Source organism: Sodiomyces alkalinus, assembly GCF_003711515.1.
Source record: "Sodiomyces alkalinus F11 unplaced genomic scaffold SODALscaffold_2, whole genome shotgun sequence".
Taxonomy (NCBI): domain Eukaryota; kingdom Fungi; phylum Ascomycota; class Sordariomycetes; order Glomerellales; family Plectosphaerellaceae; genus Sodiomyces; species Sodiomyces alkalinus.
In genome coordinates, this window is record NW_021167080.1 from 689,788 (window position 1) to 705,593 (window position 15,806).

At 41.9% G+C, this 15,806-nt stretch overlaps 3 protein-coding genes across 3 annotated transcripts; 1 reads left to right on the forward strand and 2 right to left on the reverse strand.

Annotated features, from left to right (window-relative positions):
- Positions 1 to 221: 221 nt before the first annotated feature.
- SODALDRAFT_321562 (metallopeptidase family M24) lies at positions 222 to 2,252 on the forward strand (the record flags this gene model as incomplete). Its single annotated transcript, XM_028609633.1, has 4 exons — positions 222 to 297; positions 352 to 1,441; positions 1,501 to 1,762; positions 1,827 to 2,252. 4 exons carry the CDS (start codon positions 222 to 224, stop codon positions 2,250 to 2,252), a joined length of 1,854 nt encoding a protein of 617 aa, XP_028467966.1.
- A 255-nt stretch (positions 2,253 to 2,507) lies between these two features.
- On the reverse strand, positions 2,508 to 2,796 carry SODALDRAFT_251926 (hypothetical protein; the record flags this gene model as incomplete). Its single annotated transcript, XM_028607422.1, has 2 exons — positions 2,508 to 2,593; positions 2,664 to 2,796. Coding segments are annotated over 2 exons (219 nt in total), but the record flags the coding sequence as incomplete, so codon positions are not given.
- Positions 2,797 to 3,243: 447 nt separating this feature from the next.
- SODALDRAFT_329830 (histone-fold-containing protein) lies at positions 3,244 to 4,591 on the reverse strand. The gene is made up of 3 exons (XM_028611055.1): positions 4,056 to 4,591; positions 3,866 to 3,990; positions 3,244 to 3,780 (listed from the first exon to the last, which is right to left on the reverse strand). Exons 1-3 carry the CDS (start codon positions 4,126 to 4,128, stop codon positions 3,565 to 3,567), a joined length of 414 nt encoding a protein of 137 aa, XP_028467968.1. The 5' UTR covers positions 4,129 to 4,591; the 3' UTR covers positions 3,244 to 3,564.
- Between the last annotated feature and the right edge of the window lie 11,215 nt (positions 4,592 to 15,806).

The following is a 15,806-nucleotide window of genomic DNA, read 5'->3' on the forward strand; positions in this document are numbered from 1 at the left end:
TAATAAACTCAATAAACTCAAGAGATAATCTCGCAGGCAGAGCCTCCACGTTCGTCTTTGATATAATACTCGGCCGCCCGCTAATCAACTCGATCTCTAGTCATAGTCGAACATACCACGCGACACGATACGGGCCAGTTCATACAGATTCCAGGAGACTGTTAAATATCCGCAAAGTCTGCACCTCTCAATCACCGCGGCGTCAGGACTCTGTACAGAACATGGAGCGAGTCGAGACGTCTGCACGCCTAACGAAGCTCAGAGAACTGATGAGGAGTCAGCATGTCGATATTTATGGTATGCACCCCGCCCCGTGTACCGGAAAATCGCTGACCTGAGCTGCACATATAGTAATCCCGTCTGAAGACAGCCATGCCTCCGAGTACATTGCGGCCTGTGACGCCCGGCGGGAATTCATCTCGGGGTTCAGTGGCTCAGCTGGATGTGCTATCGTCACACCAGACAAAGCAGCTCTGGCCACTGATGGGCGGTACTTCAACCAAGCTTCACAACAGTTGGACGACAGCTGGTTGCTGCTCAAGCAAGGCCTCCAAGATGTCCCTACCTGGCAAGACTGGTCGGCAGAGCAGTCTGCCGGAAGCAAGGTGGTCGCCATAGATCCCCAGTTGATATCGGGGTCCGCGGCCAAAAAACTCGCAGACAAAATCGAAAAGTCGGGCGGCAGAGACCTTAAAGCACTAGAGCAAAACCTCGTTGATCTAGTTTGGGCCCAGGAGAGACCATATCGCCCGAAGAACCCTGTCATGCTTCTGCCGGACAAGTTCGCGGGCAAAGATGTCAAGACGAAACTCACGGATCTTCGCCGGGAACTAAAGAAGAGGGATTCGGAGGCTCTGGTCGTGTCAATGCTTGATGAGGTTGCATGGCTCTTCAACCTCCGGGGAAGCGATATCCCTTACAATCCCGTTTTCTTTTCCTACGCCATCGTTACTCTAGACTCGGCGGTGCTGTTTGTTGACAGTACTAGGCTTAGCGACGACTGCAGGGCCCATCTTGATCGCAACGGCGTTTTGATCAAGCCATACGGGCAGATTTTCGATGCGGCAAGAGACTTACAAGCGACTTCTACAGCAGACAAAGGTCGTACTGGCGCGGAACGAAAAAGAATTCTCGTCTCAAACAAAGCGTCTTGGGCTCTGAAGCGAGCACTTGGTGGAGAGGGCCTTGTCGATGAGATCCGCAGTCCCATCGAGGACGCGAAGGCCGTGAAGAATGAAACCGAAATAGCGGGCATGAGGGCCTGCCATGTCAGAGATGGGGCCGCATTGATCGAATACTTTGCGTGGCTGGAGGATCAACTTATTGCCAAGAAAACGACTCTGGATGAAGTTCAAGCGGCGGACAAGCTCGAAGAGTTCCGTGCAAAGCGAGAGCACTATGTCGGACTATCGTTTGACACTATATCCTCTACAGGGGCAAAGTAAGTAGCATCGGTGGCCCATTACACTGCCGTAATCTAGGTCTGACAGTCCGCCATAGTGCTGCGATCATCCACTACAAGCCTGAACGTCGTAAATGCTCTGTCATTGACCCCTCGTCCATCTATCTATGCGATTCGGGCGGGCAGTACTTGGATGGGACTACAGATGTGACCCGAACCATGCATTTTGGACAGCCTACAGCGGCGGAGAGAACTGCATACACCTTGGTTCTCAAGGGGAATATTGCGCTCGACACAGCAGTGTTCCCAAAAGGAACCACCGGGTTTGCGCTGGATTGTCTTGCCCGACAATTCCTCTGGGTACGTCCTAGTACCACCACCAAGACGTTACTGGGCCATTCAGACTGACACATTGTCTATGTAGAGAGAAGGTCTGGACTACCGACACGGGACGGGCCATGGCGTGGGATCATTCCTGAACGTCCACGAGGGCCCAATCGGCATCGGTACGCGTGTCCAGTACGCAGAAGTGGCTTTGGCGCCTGGTAATGTCGTGTCGATTGAGCCCGGCTATTACGAGGACGGTGTATTCGGGGTTCGCATAGAAAACCTCGCTCTGGTTAAGGAGGTCACAACAAAGCACACCTTTGGTGACAAACCTTACCTGGGATTCGAGCATCTCACTATGGTACCGTATTGCCGCAATCTTATTGCACCTAGCCTTTTGTCCGACTTCGAGAAGCAGTGGCTCAATGACCATCACGCAGACATACTGGGAAAATTCAAACAGATGTTCGAAGATGACCCGCTGACACTCACCTGGTTGACCAGGGAGACACAGCCAATATGAGAGGAACATGATGAAAATGGGGGGTGGGGTTTGGGCCCTTCGAATTCGTGCTACTCGAAACGGACGAAAGCCGCCAGCGTGAAGGTAGCAGCAAAGCATAGTCTAAATACAGAGTTCTTGAAAGGGTCAACCCAGGACACTCTGCCCAGAGACTGTGTCAAATTTAGAACCCTAGAGACATCCAGTCCGCACCTATGGAGGGCCTGCAATACCGTTAGGGAGACATTTTGACCGGCAGATGGGCTAATGAGCTGAACTCACATGAAGTGTCAAGATGGTTGCGCCGGCAAGCATAGCGATAACCCTCGAGAAGAAGCATACCACGAGCCCAGCACCGAATCCTTTAATCGATGGCGTTGCTTCATCAATGCCTGTTATGATCAACATATCGGGGCAGTTTTTCAGACTCACCAGTCATGGAACCTCGAGACACATCTCTTAAAAATTCGGGGCTTAGACGCCGACCAGATTGGGGAGTCTGCGGGGGAGAGGTGGTGTGCATGTGGTTTACTCCATGGTGGCGAGTATCCAGCCAGAACCGCCTGGAGTCCCCGCCCTGTATCAAGGACACTGCGCAAAGGCCAATGCCAGCTTTGATCGCAAAAGGGCGGGAAGGGGCAAATCGATTCATCATGATAGTGGATTTTTTAACACAATACAGACTTCGACCGACGCGTCTTTCAACCCGAGTCTTACGTGAAGTACGAAAGCGAGTACTGGGAAAATGGATCGACTCTTTTTGATAGCCAAAGGTGCAATTCCAACTTAAAACAGCCTACCAACACAGAGGTACCCAGCACTATAAAAGGTACTTCGTGAAGTAACTTACAGGGAGGGATTACCCGATAATTTCACCTTTCCTGCCTGCTCGAGTGATGTAATCATCTACGCAATACTTCGCATGTAGCGCGAATTGCTTACAGGTTACAACCCATGTTTGTCGAGAAACCGCATTGAACACGACTGACCAAGGGAGAGGTTACTTCCAATTGTACTGTACCCAAGGCGGTGTCAATAATATAGTAATCATCTAACAGGTACCAACAGCCCAGTGCGCGCGCCCGCCACCCTTCCTACCTTAGACTCCTTGCATAACGCCAGATAAGACGGCTCGTGTACCTTATCAACAGAATGCCAGAAAAGAAGTAATCAAGCCAACATCTCCACAGAATGACAACTTGACGAGGCTCTAGTTTCCAAGTCCCATCCCGGACCCGCAAGAAACATAGACCCATGTCTATCGACATTTGTTAACAATTGAAGACCCAAGTATCTGGCTTTTCTTGGTCTCGACCGCGATGCCAGCAAACGCTCAACCCAAACCTGCCCATGCGCCGCGTATTCGTCTCGCGAGCTGGATGTCTTTTTGCATAATGGTGACTCTTTTGGCATGTATAGCACACAGATTTGTATCCTCGAACAGATGCACCATGAAAGCCTCGGCGGCCTCTTGCAGTGCCATTATGGCCTGTGATTGCCAGCGCAACTCTTCGTCTCTGGGGCGGAAGCCAAGCGCAATTTCCCGAACCTGTCGAGTCTCATTAGAATCCCCGCTTCATTCTGATGGTCACGGCGGGGGCGCGCGTATCGGCGCATCGGAAGCTGGAACTCACCAATCGAGCGAAAGGTAGCTTCCTTAGCAGAAGATCGGTGCTATTCTGATACCTGCGTATCTCACGCAGTGCAACTGTTCCAGGCCGGTACCTTCTTTGAGGCAGTTGCGGGACAGGGTCACCGGCTGCATGATCTCGTCAATACTGGACAGGACTTAGTGGTACAGGAACAATAATGGGGGTTGCCTACGCTGAACATCGCTAGGCCTTGGTCTTGATCTGCCGGCATTCGATCTCCTTTTAGCTGGTGCACGAGACGGCATGATCGTTTATAAGGTTGCCGAACTCGGGCTTCTCGAGCCAAGCCGCATATGGGGACCACGTATACAGAGCCCCTGTATCTGCTTCTACCGAACCAATCGTGCAAGTATGAGGCCGATATCGCCCAGTCTTGAAGAAATGACGCTCGGGGAGTCAACTGAGCGAAGGGACTGGGAGACAGAGTGCCGAAGCTGTCGCCAGAATATATGCGACTTGATTACGGTCAGGTACTTTATTCGGGTTCGATTACGACGGTCTGGAGTTCGGGTAGAAAGTCGACGGGCGGTAGGTAAGTTCGCGATAACTAATAGTCGAGCTGTGTCTGGTATAAGAAGCAAGTGGTAGGTATCGAGAGTCGGTGTTGACGCCACAGAGGAATGAGAGACATGAAGGAGTTGAACTGAATTTCCGAACAAAGACGCGAAAACGCGTCTTCTTTGATGGGGGCGTTTAATTGCCCCAGCCCCGCGTTTTTGTATTTTTTGAGGCTGGATATTCCGACTGTACCATTTGGATATTCCGACTGTAGTCCTGATATAGACCTATAAATTACCTGTTTCGGAATATATACTCTACTACGTATAATCGCTAATTACTCTAATAGTTTTGTTTAACATTTATAACGTTTCAATATTAGATTAATTTAATCTCTCGAATTAATTAAAGGAAGTAGTTAATATAATTTTAGTAACTTAGCTTACGACCGGCGGTTTGTTTTTTACTGCCAATTAAGGTCTCCTTATAGAATCCAGCTCCTTATACCTTATCTCTTAATATATGTCAAAATAATCAGGTTAAGGTACCGCTAAATCATCTATATTCAATTCCTCTAGACTTAAGAATATAAGTCCAGGGCACTATATATACTACGCTTTGCACGCGGGGAGGCCTATACTAAGTACCCGAGGTCGCCTACTATATATCATATAGTCCTGCGGTTATACCTAACGACTTCCTTAATATAACCCTTTATTAGGCGGAAGTCTAGCACGCTATAGCGTGTAATAATGTATCTAACCTCTTACTGTTACTGCCCCTGCTGCCCTTATTATTATAATTAACGTATAAACTTATCTATTCGATTAAATCCGATCGCTGTTATAATAGCTCCATGGCCACGCCCTCCTCGCCCTCTCCCTTGCCCTCGCCCTCGCCCTTGGTTATCGTCGCCGCCTTATTATTATTATTATTAAAGGCTGGATATTCCGACTATACTATTTGGATATTCCAAATATAGTTCTGACATAGACCTATAAATAACCTGTTTCGGAATACCACGCATACTCTACCGTAAAGACTTAATAACTTCGGGAATAGCACTAGGCTGCTTATGTGAAAATTACCTATTTCCCCACACAGGCTAAATCGATCGTAAATTACGTATCTCGATAACCCTCTACCTCCTATAGCCTTAATTACGATAAGGATTTTCTACTTAATATTACTGGTTAACTACCTTATAAAATTCCCTTATTTTATTAGTTATTTTAAAATACGGTAGGGTTAGTGGAGTTCTAAGTCCTTATTGCTATTCCCGAAGTTGTCAAGTTTTTACGGTACTATTTATAATCGTTAATTACTCTAATAGCTTTTTTAACGTTTTTAACGTTTTTAACGTTAGAGTAATTTAACCCCACGAATTAATTAAAGGAAGTAGTTAATATAATTTAAACGACTTGGCTTAAGACCGCCGGTTCGTTCTTCGCTACTAATTAAGGTCTCCTTATAGAATCCAGCTCATTATACCTCGTCTCTTTATATATCTAACCTACTATACGTATACTATTCCTGTCCCTGCTGCCCTTATTATTATAATTAACGTATAAGCTCGTCTATTCTATTAAAGCTAATTGCCGTTACGATAGCTCCACGCCCTCTATACCATCCACACCCTCTATGCCCTCCTCGCCCTCCTTACCCTCTCTCTCGCCCTCGCCCTCGGTTATCGTCGCCTTATTATTATTATTATTATTATTATTATTATTATTATTATTATTATTATTATTATTATTATTATTATTATTATTATTATTATTATTATTATTATTGCTGTTATTATTGCTGTTATTGAATTAACGGGTGGTGTGGTAAAGAGCGTGACCGGATACTGGATTTTGATTAGTTAGAAATATAGGTCCGAGGGGAACTATAGTCGGAATATCCAAAAAATATAGTCAGAATATCCAGCCTCTTTTCTTTTAGGTAGGGTTAGTCCGACTAGGTATCGTACATTAAAATAGCACTTATATAATCAACTTAATAGAGTAGAAATCTCGTGTATATATATTATATTAAGTTATATCTATATAAGTCTCTTATACTCTTAATTTAGGTGGTAAAGACTCCGTAGGGAGGCTAGAGTAATACAAAGTTATGACCGGGCGACTATAACACGACCGCGACCTTACCTCCGGCGGGGGGGTATATTACGGGCTATAGCTCGCGGAATAATCCCCGGTAGTAGCCGGGACTAAGAAGCACAGACCTCCTAGCGAGGACCGTGCGATCCTATATATACTTAGCCGCCTACACACTGCGCAGACTTTTCCTTTCCTCCTTTCCTTCCTTAATTCGAATAATCTATATTTTCGGCCTTAATACGTGAACAACTTTTGACAAGCCGTTATAAAAGGTCGATAAACTAGCTTAGGCAGTTCGTGTAAACGGCTGGTTATAGGTTAATTATACTAAGTAAGGCCGAAAAATTAGATTATCTAGAACTAAAGAAGACGAAGAAGAAAAGGAAGAAACGTCTATAGCGCTACGCTAACTATATCGTGGCGAGGCTAGAGCGATATAGAGGTAGTAAGTAAGCACGTAGTTAGAGGGATCCGGTGTATAGCCAGATCCTTTTAATTAGGGCTAACCCGTAATATACCCCCCTTCCCCCTTCCTTCCGGGGTTAGGTCGGGTTATATAACTACGCGCCGTTAAAGTGCTCTATTCCTCCCTACGTCGCGGCGATAAAAGCCCTTAACGCGGTCCTTTATCTTATTCTTTCCTTACCTCGATATTAAAGGAGTTTTATATCGCTCTAATAACCCCCTTTATATATATACCTAAAATAGTAATATAAGCTACCCTCGCGTAGCTCCCCTCCGTAGATATAATATAGCCGCCTTCTCTCCGTAGTTATAGTTTTCCCGTTTTTCTCTTCTATCCTTAGTAATATTATAATAATAATAATAACCTATACCATATATAGCGGCTCCCCTCTTAGTAGCGATAATATCTCTAACTCTTTTTCGTGTAGTATATCTAATAACGAAGATACTAAGCTAGTTCTTCCCCGTTAAAAAGGTAAGTCTTAGTTTTCGTGCATGCTCCCTTTAAAGTAGTAAGCTAATATTAGTGGTTCAGTAGACGGCGCTAGCCCCCGGCGATAATAAAGGTAGTAATAATACTAAGCGTGCGACTAGTAGTAATATAAGCCCTTCCCGATACGCCCTTAGCGATAATAACTAATCGATGTAGACTAGGTCGCTATTACCTAAGAAGAAGAAAAAGCCCTTAGGCGGTAATTATCCTTCTAAAAACCCTCCTAGTAGCGTTCGTGCTAAGCCATGCGACTCCTATACACGCGATATCGCTTAGCAGGATTATAAACACCTCTACTAAAACTAGACTAATCGGGGGAAAGAATAATATATATATATTCTACGAAGATATATATATATACCTTCCTCTTCCTACGTACCTTTTAAGTTCTACGCGGAGGTTATTCGAGGCGGCTACTATTTACCGCGATAGACCCTAGATTAAGGATATAAATATCCTTATCTTTACGATATTGTACTAATCCACTAACTAATCGTAGATCGAAAACTCGTACTTAGATACCCGCTTAGACTTTTAGGATACCCGAAACGACCGGGGTTATAGAGTTATTAGCGATATCGTTATAACCTACGGTCGTTTAGCCCACAGAGGCCTTTAACTCGGTAGCTATACTAGCCCCTCCTCCTCCTTAAGGGGTTTAAAAAGAGGTAATAATATAGTTAGCTTTATTACCTCTTCCGGAGGTTATTGGTAAAGTAGCTAGACCAGCCTCGCTTTTTTTAATAAAGGTCGTTAGCGAGGTTGTTATACTAGTCTTTTTACCTCCTTAGAAGGTTATAGGCGAGGTAGTTAGCTTAGGCCCGGTCCCTCCTATATTCGTATAGGAAAAGAGTCTATATTCTATAACTCCTCCTCCTATCCTCGCTACTAGTAGTAATAAGGACTTACTTATTCTTTATTAGTTAAAGGGGTAGACTCGGCTATTCCGGGAGATCGCCGCTATATATTATACTTCTATCGCTATCTCTAAGATACGGCTACTCCTTAAGCGTAAGCGGGGCTTTTCTATCGTTAATAACGCTATCACGGGCGGCGCCATTATCGGCGATAATAATAATAATAATAATAATAATAACGATAATAAGGTATCGGAGAGCGAGGCCAGGTAGGCCGGTTAGGATAATATATTAATAGCCGTGGTATCGGAGGAGGAGGTGGAGGAGGAAAAGGAGGAGGAGGCACTTATTAAGGCCGATAATCCCGATAATAACGACTTTAATCCTACCGATATCGATTTAGGCTTATATTAATTAAGGCTAGGGCGCGGGGCCTATCCGACCTACGATAATACCTCTTACTTCCTTATTATCGTAATATAATCGTTTTCCCCTCGCCTCCTAATCGAACTTCGTATATACTACTTTAGTTGTCCGTTATTAGTAATAGCAGGTCCGTATTTACGCTCGAATTTGTCTAGAGCGCTAACCTCGGCTAATACCTTAAGCGGCTCCTAGGTAGGTTTAGTATACCCTTCCTAGTCTACTAGTCCTTCCCTATAAACGCCTTTTCCTCGCCTCTTAGTCCTCGCATAGAGGACTTCTTGTATAGCCTATTTATTCTTATCTATAGAGTCGCGAATAGACGGTAATTAGGGGTTATCGATAATTCAACCCGGTAAAGGGTTATCGCTTATATATCGTAATAGGTTAACGTAGAATTAGGGGTAAATCTATAATAGTATAGATAATTCGACTATATAGGGACTAATTACTTTTATAACGCGGTATTTACGATACAGCTAATCGAGCTTTTATAAGGGGCGTAGCGTTAAGTAGTTCCTTAATAAGAGCTAAACTAGATTCTATACCTTAAACTATTCTACTAGTAAGCGCTCTTTATTCCCCGAGTCCTTATTCTATAACTATATTAATATTATTATAGCTTAGGCGAATTCGGTTATTTCTTATAAGCGATATAGTAAATTATACGCTAAAAACTCTTACGGGTTATTTAGTGGCTTTTTATTTACTTAAATCGGGTCGATATAGTACCTATACTTAGGGAAGAATAGGCCAAGGCTAGTCGCTAAGCTCTTGCGGTTACTTAAGGCTAACTAGGCCGCGGGTAATAGGCGATCCTAATTGTTTTAGGCGTAGTAAACGAATACTTATAGGTACGCCTATACTATTTAGTTTATCCCTTTAGTCACTTTATCGGTTTAGAGGTAATAGGCGGTACTAAGCTTCCTTATAATATACACGAGGTCGTAAAAAAACTTCTAAAATCGGCTTATCTAATTCGACCCTTAGGTACTAATTATTAACCTTAGTATATCGTGGAATTAGAAGTAGTAGTAGAGGAACCGTTCTACGTAGGCCTCCGTCTTTATCGTCTTTATCGCTTTAAGCGTTATGGCTTTTATTAATCGGTCGGTAATAACCTAAAGGTAACGCGCTTTCTTTTTGCCGGCCGGGGGAAGGTCTATTATAAAGTCTATAAATAGGTCGCTCCTAATATATTCTGGAACGGGAAAATAATATAGGAGACCTCGCTTAGCGTTCCTTTATATATAGCCTTTTCCGTATACGTTATAATTCCGTATAAACCGATATATATCTTTATTTATACCCGGCTGGAAAAGCCTACGCGCTATTAGGGCGATAATATTTTCTCGCCCTAGGTACCCGCTAATCACCGAACTATAAATAAAATTAAATAACCTTTCCTTATAGCGTTAAATCTTTATTTAAACCTAGTACCTAAATACGGTCTTGGAATAATAATAGCCTAAAAGGCGATACTAAGTATTCCGCGATCTATAACTATAGTTTAAGCGCTAATCTGAACTAGCACTCCCCTTTAAGTATAGCGTTAAGGGCGCCTTAGTACTACGGGTTAATCGGTAATATGTCTTCCTATAAGTATTATAATTCGCTATCTACGTTAAAGATCTTCGGAGTATCCGTTAGGCGATATATCTTTAGTAGAATCGCGGAATCCGGGATTCATTATGTATAATAAGCTTATTCGCGCTTATCCGTTATACCTTAAGGTTTATCCTGCTAATAGCGCGATAACGTATTAGCTATCGTATTATCCTTCCCTTTACGGTATTTGAGTATAAAGTCGAATTAGGTAAGCTTACCGACCTAATGGCTTTATTGCTCCGTAAATGTTTATTTCTTTATAAAGTACTCTAAAGCCTTATAGTTAGAGAGGACTATAAATTAACCGTAACTAACTAGTTTAGTTCTCCGCGCCGTTAAATAGCTTATCTCTTCATCGTGAATCTAGTAGTTCTACTCGGCTATATTGAGTCGTCTTAAGTAGTATATAACCACGTAATAATATTCTTTTACGTCTTCTTAGACTAATTCTCTATCTACTATAAAGTCGGAGCAGTTAGTCTTAATAAATATCTTATTTATAGGGTCCTCCTATAATAGTATCGGTCTTTTTATAAACTTTACCTTAGTAGTCTAAAAGGCCGTTTCTTCCTTAGAGTCTTATCGGAAGGTTTAGTCCTTTTTTATTAGCGCTACTAAAAAGGCGGTAATCGCGGAGAAGTCTTTTATAAAGATTCGGTAGTAATTCATAAACCTAAGGGAACTTCGTACTCCTTTTACCGATATTAGCGTTTCCTATTCGCGGATTACTCGGAGTTTCTCGGGGTTTTATATAACTCCCTCGGCCTACGGGAACTATAAACCCTAAGTATTTAACGGTCTTTATACTAAACTCGTACTTAGATAGGTTAAGGTTTAGACACGTGTTGGCTAAGGCTCGGAGTACCTATCTAGCCTTCGCCTTATAATTAGCCTTACTCCCGCTGGTATAAATGAGGATATAGTCTATATAGACCGTTATAAAGTCGTTAAGATAGCGTTATAGCGTTTTATTAATATATTATTAGAAGGTCGCCGGTACGTCGCTTAACCCGAAAGGATATATTAGCGATTCGCAGAGTCCGAACCTAGTATAGAACGCCGTTTTATATTCGTAACCTAGTATTATCCTAATCTTATAAAAGGCGACTATAATATCGAGTTTCGTAAACCACTTCGCTTTTATAAGATTATATAAGGTTTCCGTGATTAACGGTAAGGGGTAACGGTCTTAACGGGTAATCGCGTTTAGCGCGCGGTAATCATAAGAGAAATATAGTCCTCTCCTAGGCTTTTATACGAATAATACGGGTATTACGGCTTCTAAGTTACCCGCTCGGATAAAGCCCTTAATATGCCCTATCTAGGTATATCTCTGGCCAGCTAGTACTATCGGACCTAGGGCTTTTAGGCTTCGGAATAGCGACCTTGAGGTATAGAAAATAGGGTGTAATAAAGATATCCTCTACTAATCTAAAGGCGGGCCTACCGGGAATATATCCTCGGCGAGCCCCGGACTATCTATTTCTCTATACGACCGGTCTATTCCTGATATTCGGGGCTATACGCGCGTTTAGGGATCTTAGTCCAGTTCCTAAACGTTTATTTAGGTAGTAGCCGATACGCTTTATACGTTCGTATAGTGCCCGGCGCGTAAGGACTATCCGTGTGTATAGTCTTCCGGCGTATTATATACCCCGGGCAAAAAGAGCCCTGTGTCCCGCGGGCGTCCTAGGGAGCTATCAGGCGATATAGTATACTAACGTGGTCGTGGTCGGAGTAACGGATATACCGGACCGAGTAGTTATTACTTATAACCGGTTATAAACGGACAGTATTTATAATAAAAGAAAATAGGGGATAGAACGTGTTACGCGCTTACTACGCTATCTACTAACTTCTCCTTTATACTACGTTTATAGCTATAGGATCCGGATACGCCTTATACATCTGCTAATTAACGGGGGAAATTAGGTAAAGAGGGGATAGAATATATAAAAACGAAAAACACTAACTAAAAGCACCTCTTAGGTTCCTTTTTTACGATAGCGCACCTATACGCCGTCTTTTCCTGCTACTATACCCTTTTTATCGTAGGCTTAAAACTATATAATCGTACTAATTAATATAAAATATACGCCTTTTCTTTTTATCTACCCGTATACCGAATACTAAATATAAAATACGAGAATTAGAAGAATATTATATATCTAACCCTAAAATACTTTTTTCTTAGACTTCCTTTACCTACGGTAACTCTTTATTGCTATCTAGGAAACCCTAGTTTTCCTTATTATAGCCGAGGATACTCTTAACGGCGCTACTGCCTAGTTTTATAGTATATCTATCGATCTTATTATAGTCGATATCGTACGATAAGAGTAGACTTTTACTACCCGGCTAGTTATAGTGCTAGGCTAGGACGTTTATATAGATTATTAGGTCCTACGCGCGTATCGGATATATAGTAAAGCGGTTAGCTATAGTCGCATGTTTATCGGTATCTGTAATACCGTTAGGGTTAAGTCTAGTAATCTAGGTATAGTCTTTTATACGCTAGACACCGAGTAAGAACGGTAAACCGATAGCGTTCTAGGTCTTATTAGGTATAATATTATTTATAACGAATTTTTTAACTTACGCCGTGACCGACACCGGTAGGATAATACCCTAACCGCGCTAGAAAAAGGTTACTAACCACTATTTATTATATATAAACTCCTTTAATATAAACGCGGCGCCGGAGTTAAATAGATATTTAGCTAGATACTTATATCCTATTATCTAGATTATCTCTTTACCGGAGCGCGCTATAAAGTGCTTAGGTAATAGAGAGCTTATATATCCTTAGTAAGGATATTTAGTGCTAGTGGATAGGGTGGCCGAAGGCCTGGCCCTCGCGGCTTAAGGGGTAGCAGTGTTACTTATACGGAGCTAAGCGAGGATATCTATAGTATACTGGATACTAGGCGTTACTGTTTATAAGGGTATCTATAGAAATTACGCGATGGATATTATAAGGGGCTAGATAAGGCTATAGTAATCCCGTATACCTATAAAGAATATAGCATTATCCACCTTATTCCCGTAGCGAGCTTTTATAGCGCTCGCTAGACTTAGAGCGAGGTAGGCTAATTTATTTATCTCCTATAAAACTCGGGCGGGAACTATCCTATTAGTTATAGGTATTTACGCGGGCTTATTTAGGGTAGTAATATTAATAGCATTTATACCTACGGGTATAGGGAATAGAATAGGGTTACCGATATTTTACTAGTTCTATAGCATGACTAGTCTAGCGCTCCGGGGTACTAAGGGCGTATTTAGTAGGAAGCGCCTGTCTAGGCCCTAAGGGGCGTTATAATAAGGTATACTAGTAAGGTATTACTTAAATATTTACTTAGGCCTAATCTAATTCGTTACGTCTAGGTTATAATCTAGTAAGAACTAAGGCTAGGGGTAGGTAAGGGTAAGCGCTTTAGCGTTATCGGTGCTAACTACGCGGTTAGACTTAAAGGTAGGAGCGAAAACCGTTCGATATAATACACGATTAAGGGGGTTATTATATCCTAACACGACGGCATAGTTTTAGTAATCTATAATAATTTCATTATTATCTTTACGCTAAATACAGAACACGGCGCCCGATATAGAGAGCTTAGCGATAAGTAAACTCTTATTACCGAATAGTATAATAGCACGAAAATAGCCCTTAAACGGTAAACCCTCGCCGGTTCTACCACCCTAAAAATATTTACAAACTAATACTCGAATATAATATCCTTTAAACGGTTTACCGCTAATAGGTATTCTACTATAAACTAACGGGCTATAAATACTAACTGTCTAGAGTATATTTAGCGGGTATAATTAAAAAGCGAAAGGAAAAGTATATATATATAATATAATAAGATCATAACTAAGGAGTATAGTTATTTACTTGGTAGTGGATATATAAGGGTCTTCGGTAACTATACTACTTATAAAGCTTACTATAATAATAAAGAGTAGGAGAGTATAAGAGAGGGCGGTTTTAGTATGAATTTTATACTCGGTTTAGGGGCCTAGCTAATCTAGCGGGGCGGCGTAGAGTTTTTTATTATTCTATATTATTTCGGTTACGCGTGCCTTCCCTTTAAATATAAGACGATAGCCCTTATACTTTCCTCCTTACTTTCCTTACTATACGTGAATAGCGTTTAATTACCGTGGGTAATTCGAGTAGTGACTTTAGTGAGTTACGCAGCTATACGGCTATACTAGTAATCGTTAAAGATTCTTTACCCCGAGCGTTCTTTAATACTCCGAGTCCCCCGATATCTTCTAGTTCGAGTACCTTATTCGCCTTTACTCCCTTTATTATTACTTATAGCGTCTTTAAGACTTTTTATCGTTCCTTAAAGGCTTTAACTATTTCTAGTATGTTTATAGCTTCCTTTAGTATCTAAATGTTATACTAACTAAGCTATCCTTTCTATCGAATTAGGTACTCGGTACGCGGCTTACCGCGACCTTTCTTCGTGACTTTTTTTATCCAGGATAGCGTTAATCTTATAATACTTATATAAGTCGCGTTACTTATATTTATCCTTATTAGGGTTATTAAGATAAACGGGTCCTCTATTAGTTATCCGGCCGGGGAATAGGTCTATACCCGGTTCCTTTACCGGTTATAGATACGTAATACTAATAACGGGATAGATATTAAGCGTTATAGGTAGTTTTAGTAGGTATACTAGTAGTAAGACCTATTCCTTAACCTTAAATAGTTATATTTATTACTAACTAAGCTTTATCGAGGGTTTACTAGGTAGTAAATAGCTATACCTAAGCTTAATAAAGACGAAGTCCCCGGGAGCGAACCGAATACTACGGTGCTTTTTATCGTATAGCCTTTTTCTATATATCTAGGCTATAACGATAGATAGTTTAGCGTTTTCCTAGAATAGTTCCCGCGCGAACCACGGGTTTATATTACCAATTATATCGAGGGGACTATTTATCTGTATACTATATAGTAGTTTATTTAGTAAGTACCCTAAGACTTCGCTAAAGGCGTTATTTAGATTAAACTATAACGCGACGATACCTTTCGTTTACGGTATATCTGGATATATAGCGAGGAATATACGGATAGTAATCTTAACTATCTAATTCTTTTATTCGGATAGTCTATTAGTCTACGGGTGCTATACTATTAAGAACTTAAGTAATATACCCGCCTCCTTTTAGAGTGCTATCTAAAAGGCGGATAGGAATTTAGGGTTATAATCTAAGATAATCCCTCGGGGAATATGTTAAAGGTGTCTTTGTATAGAGTGGCATAATAGTGATTAACCGACACATCCTAAGTGAATAGTGGTTCGTCTATAGGTAAGGGGTCTTAGAATGCTTAGATTATTCGTTACCCGCCTTAAGAAAGAGGTCCCTAAGGCGCTCCTTTTATAGCTATCCGGGGTCTAACTAGAATCCTCCTATCTCTCCCCGGCTAACTCCCTTAATATAAGACTATTATA

Excerpts from the sequence above, each read along its gene's own strand:
- SODALDRAFT_329830 (XM_028611055.1), bottom strand. The coding sequence starts at position 4,128 with ATGCCGTCTCGTGCACCAGCTAAAAGGAGATCGAATGCCGGCAGATCA. Across the intron at positions 3,991-4,055 it reads AAGGCCTAGCGATGTTCAGC|CCGGTGACCCTGTCCCGCAA; the intron begins GTAGGCAACCCC and ends GAGATCATGCAG. Across the intron at positions 3,781-3,865 it reads AGCTACCTTTCGCTCGATTG|GTTCGGGAAATTGCGCTTGG; the intron begins GTGAGTTCCAGC and ends GAGACTCGACAG.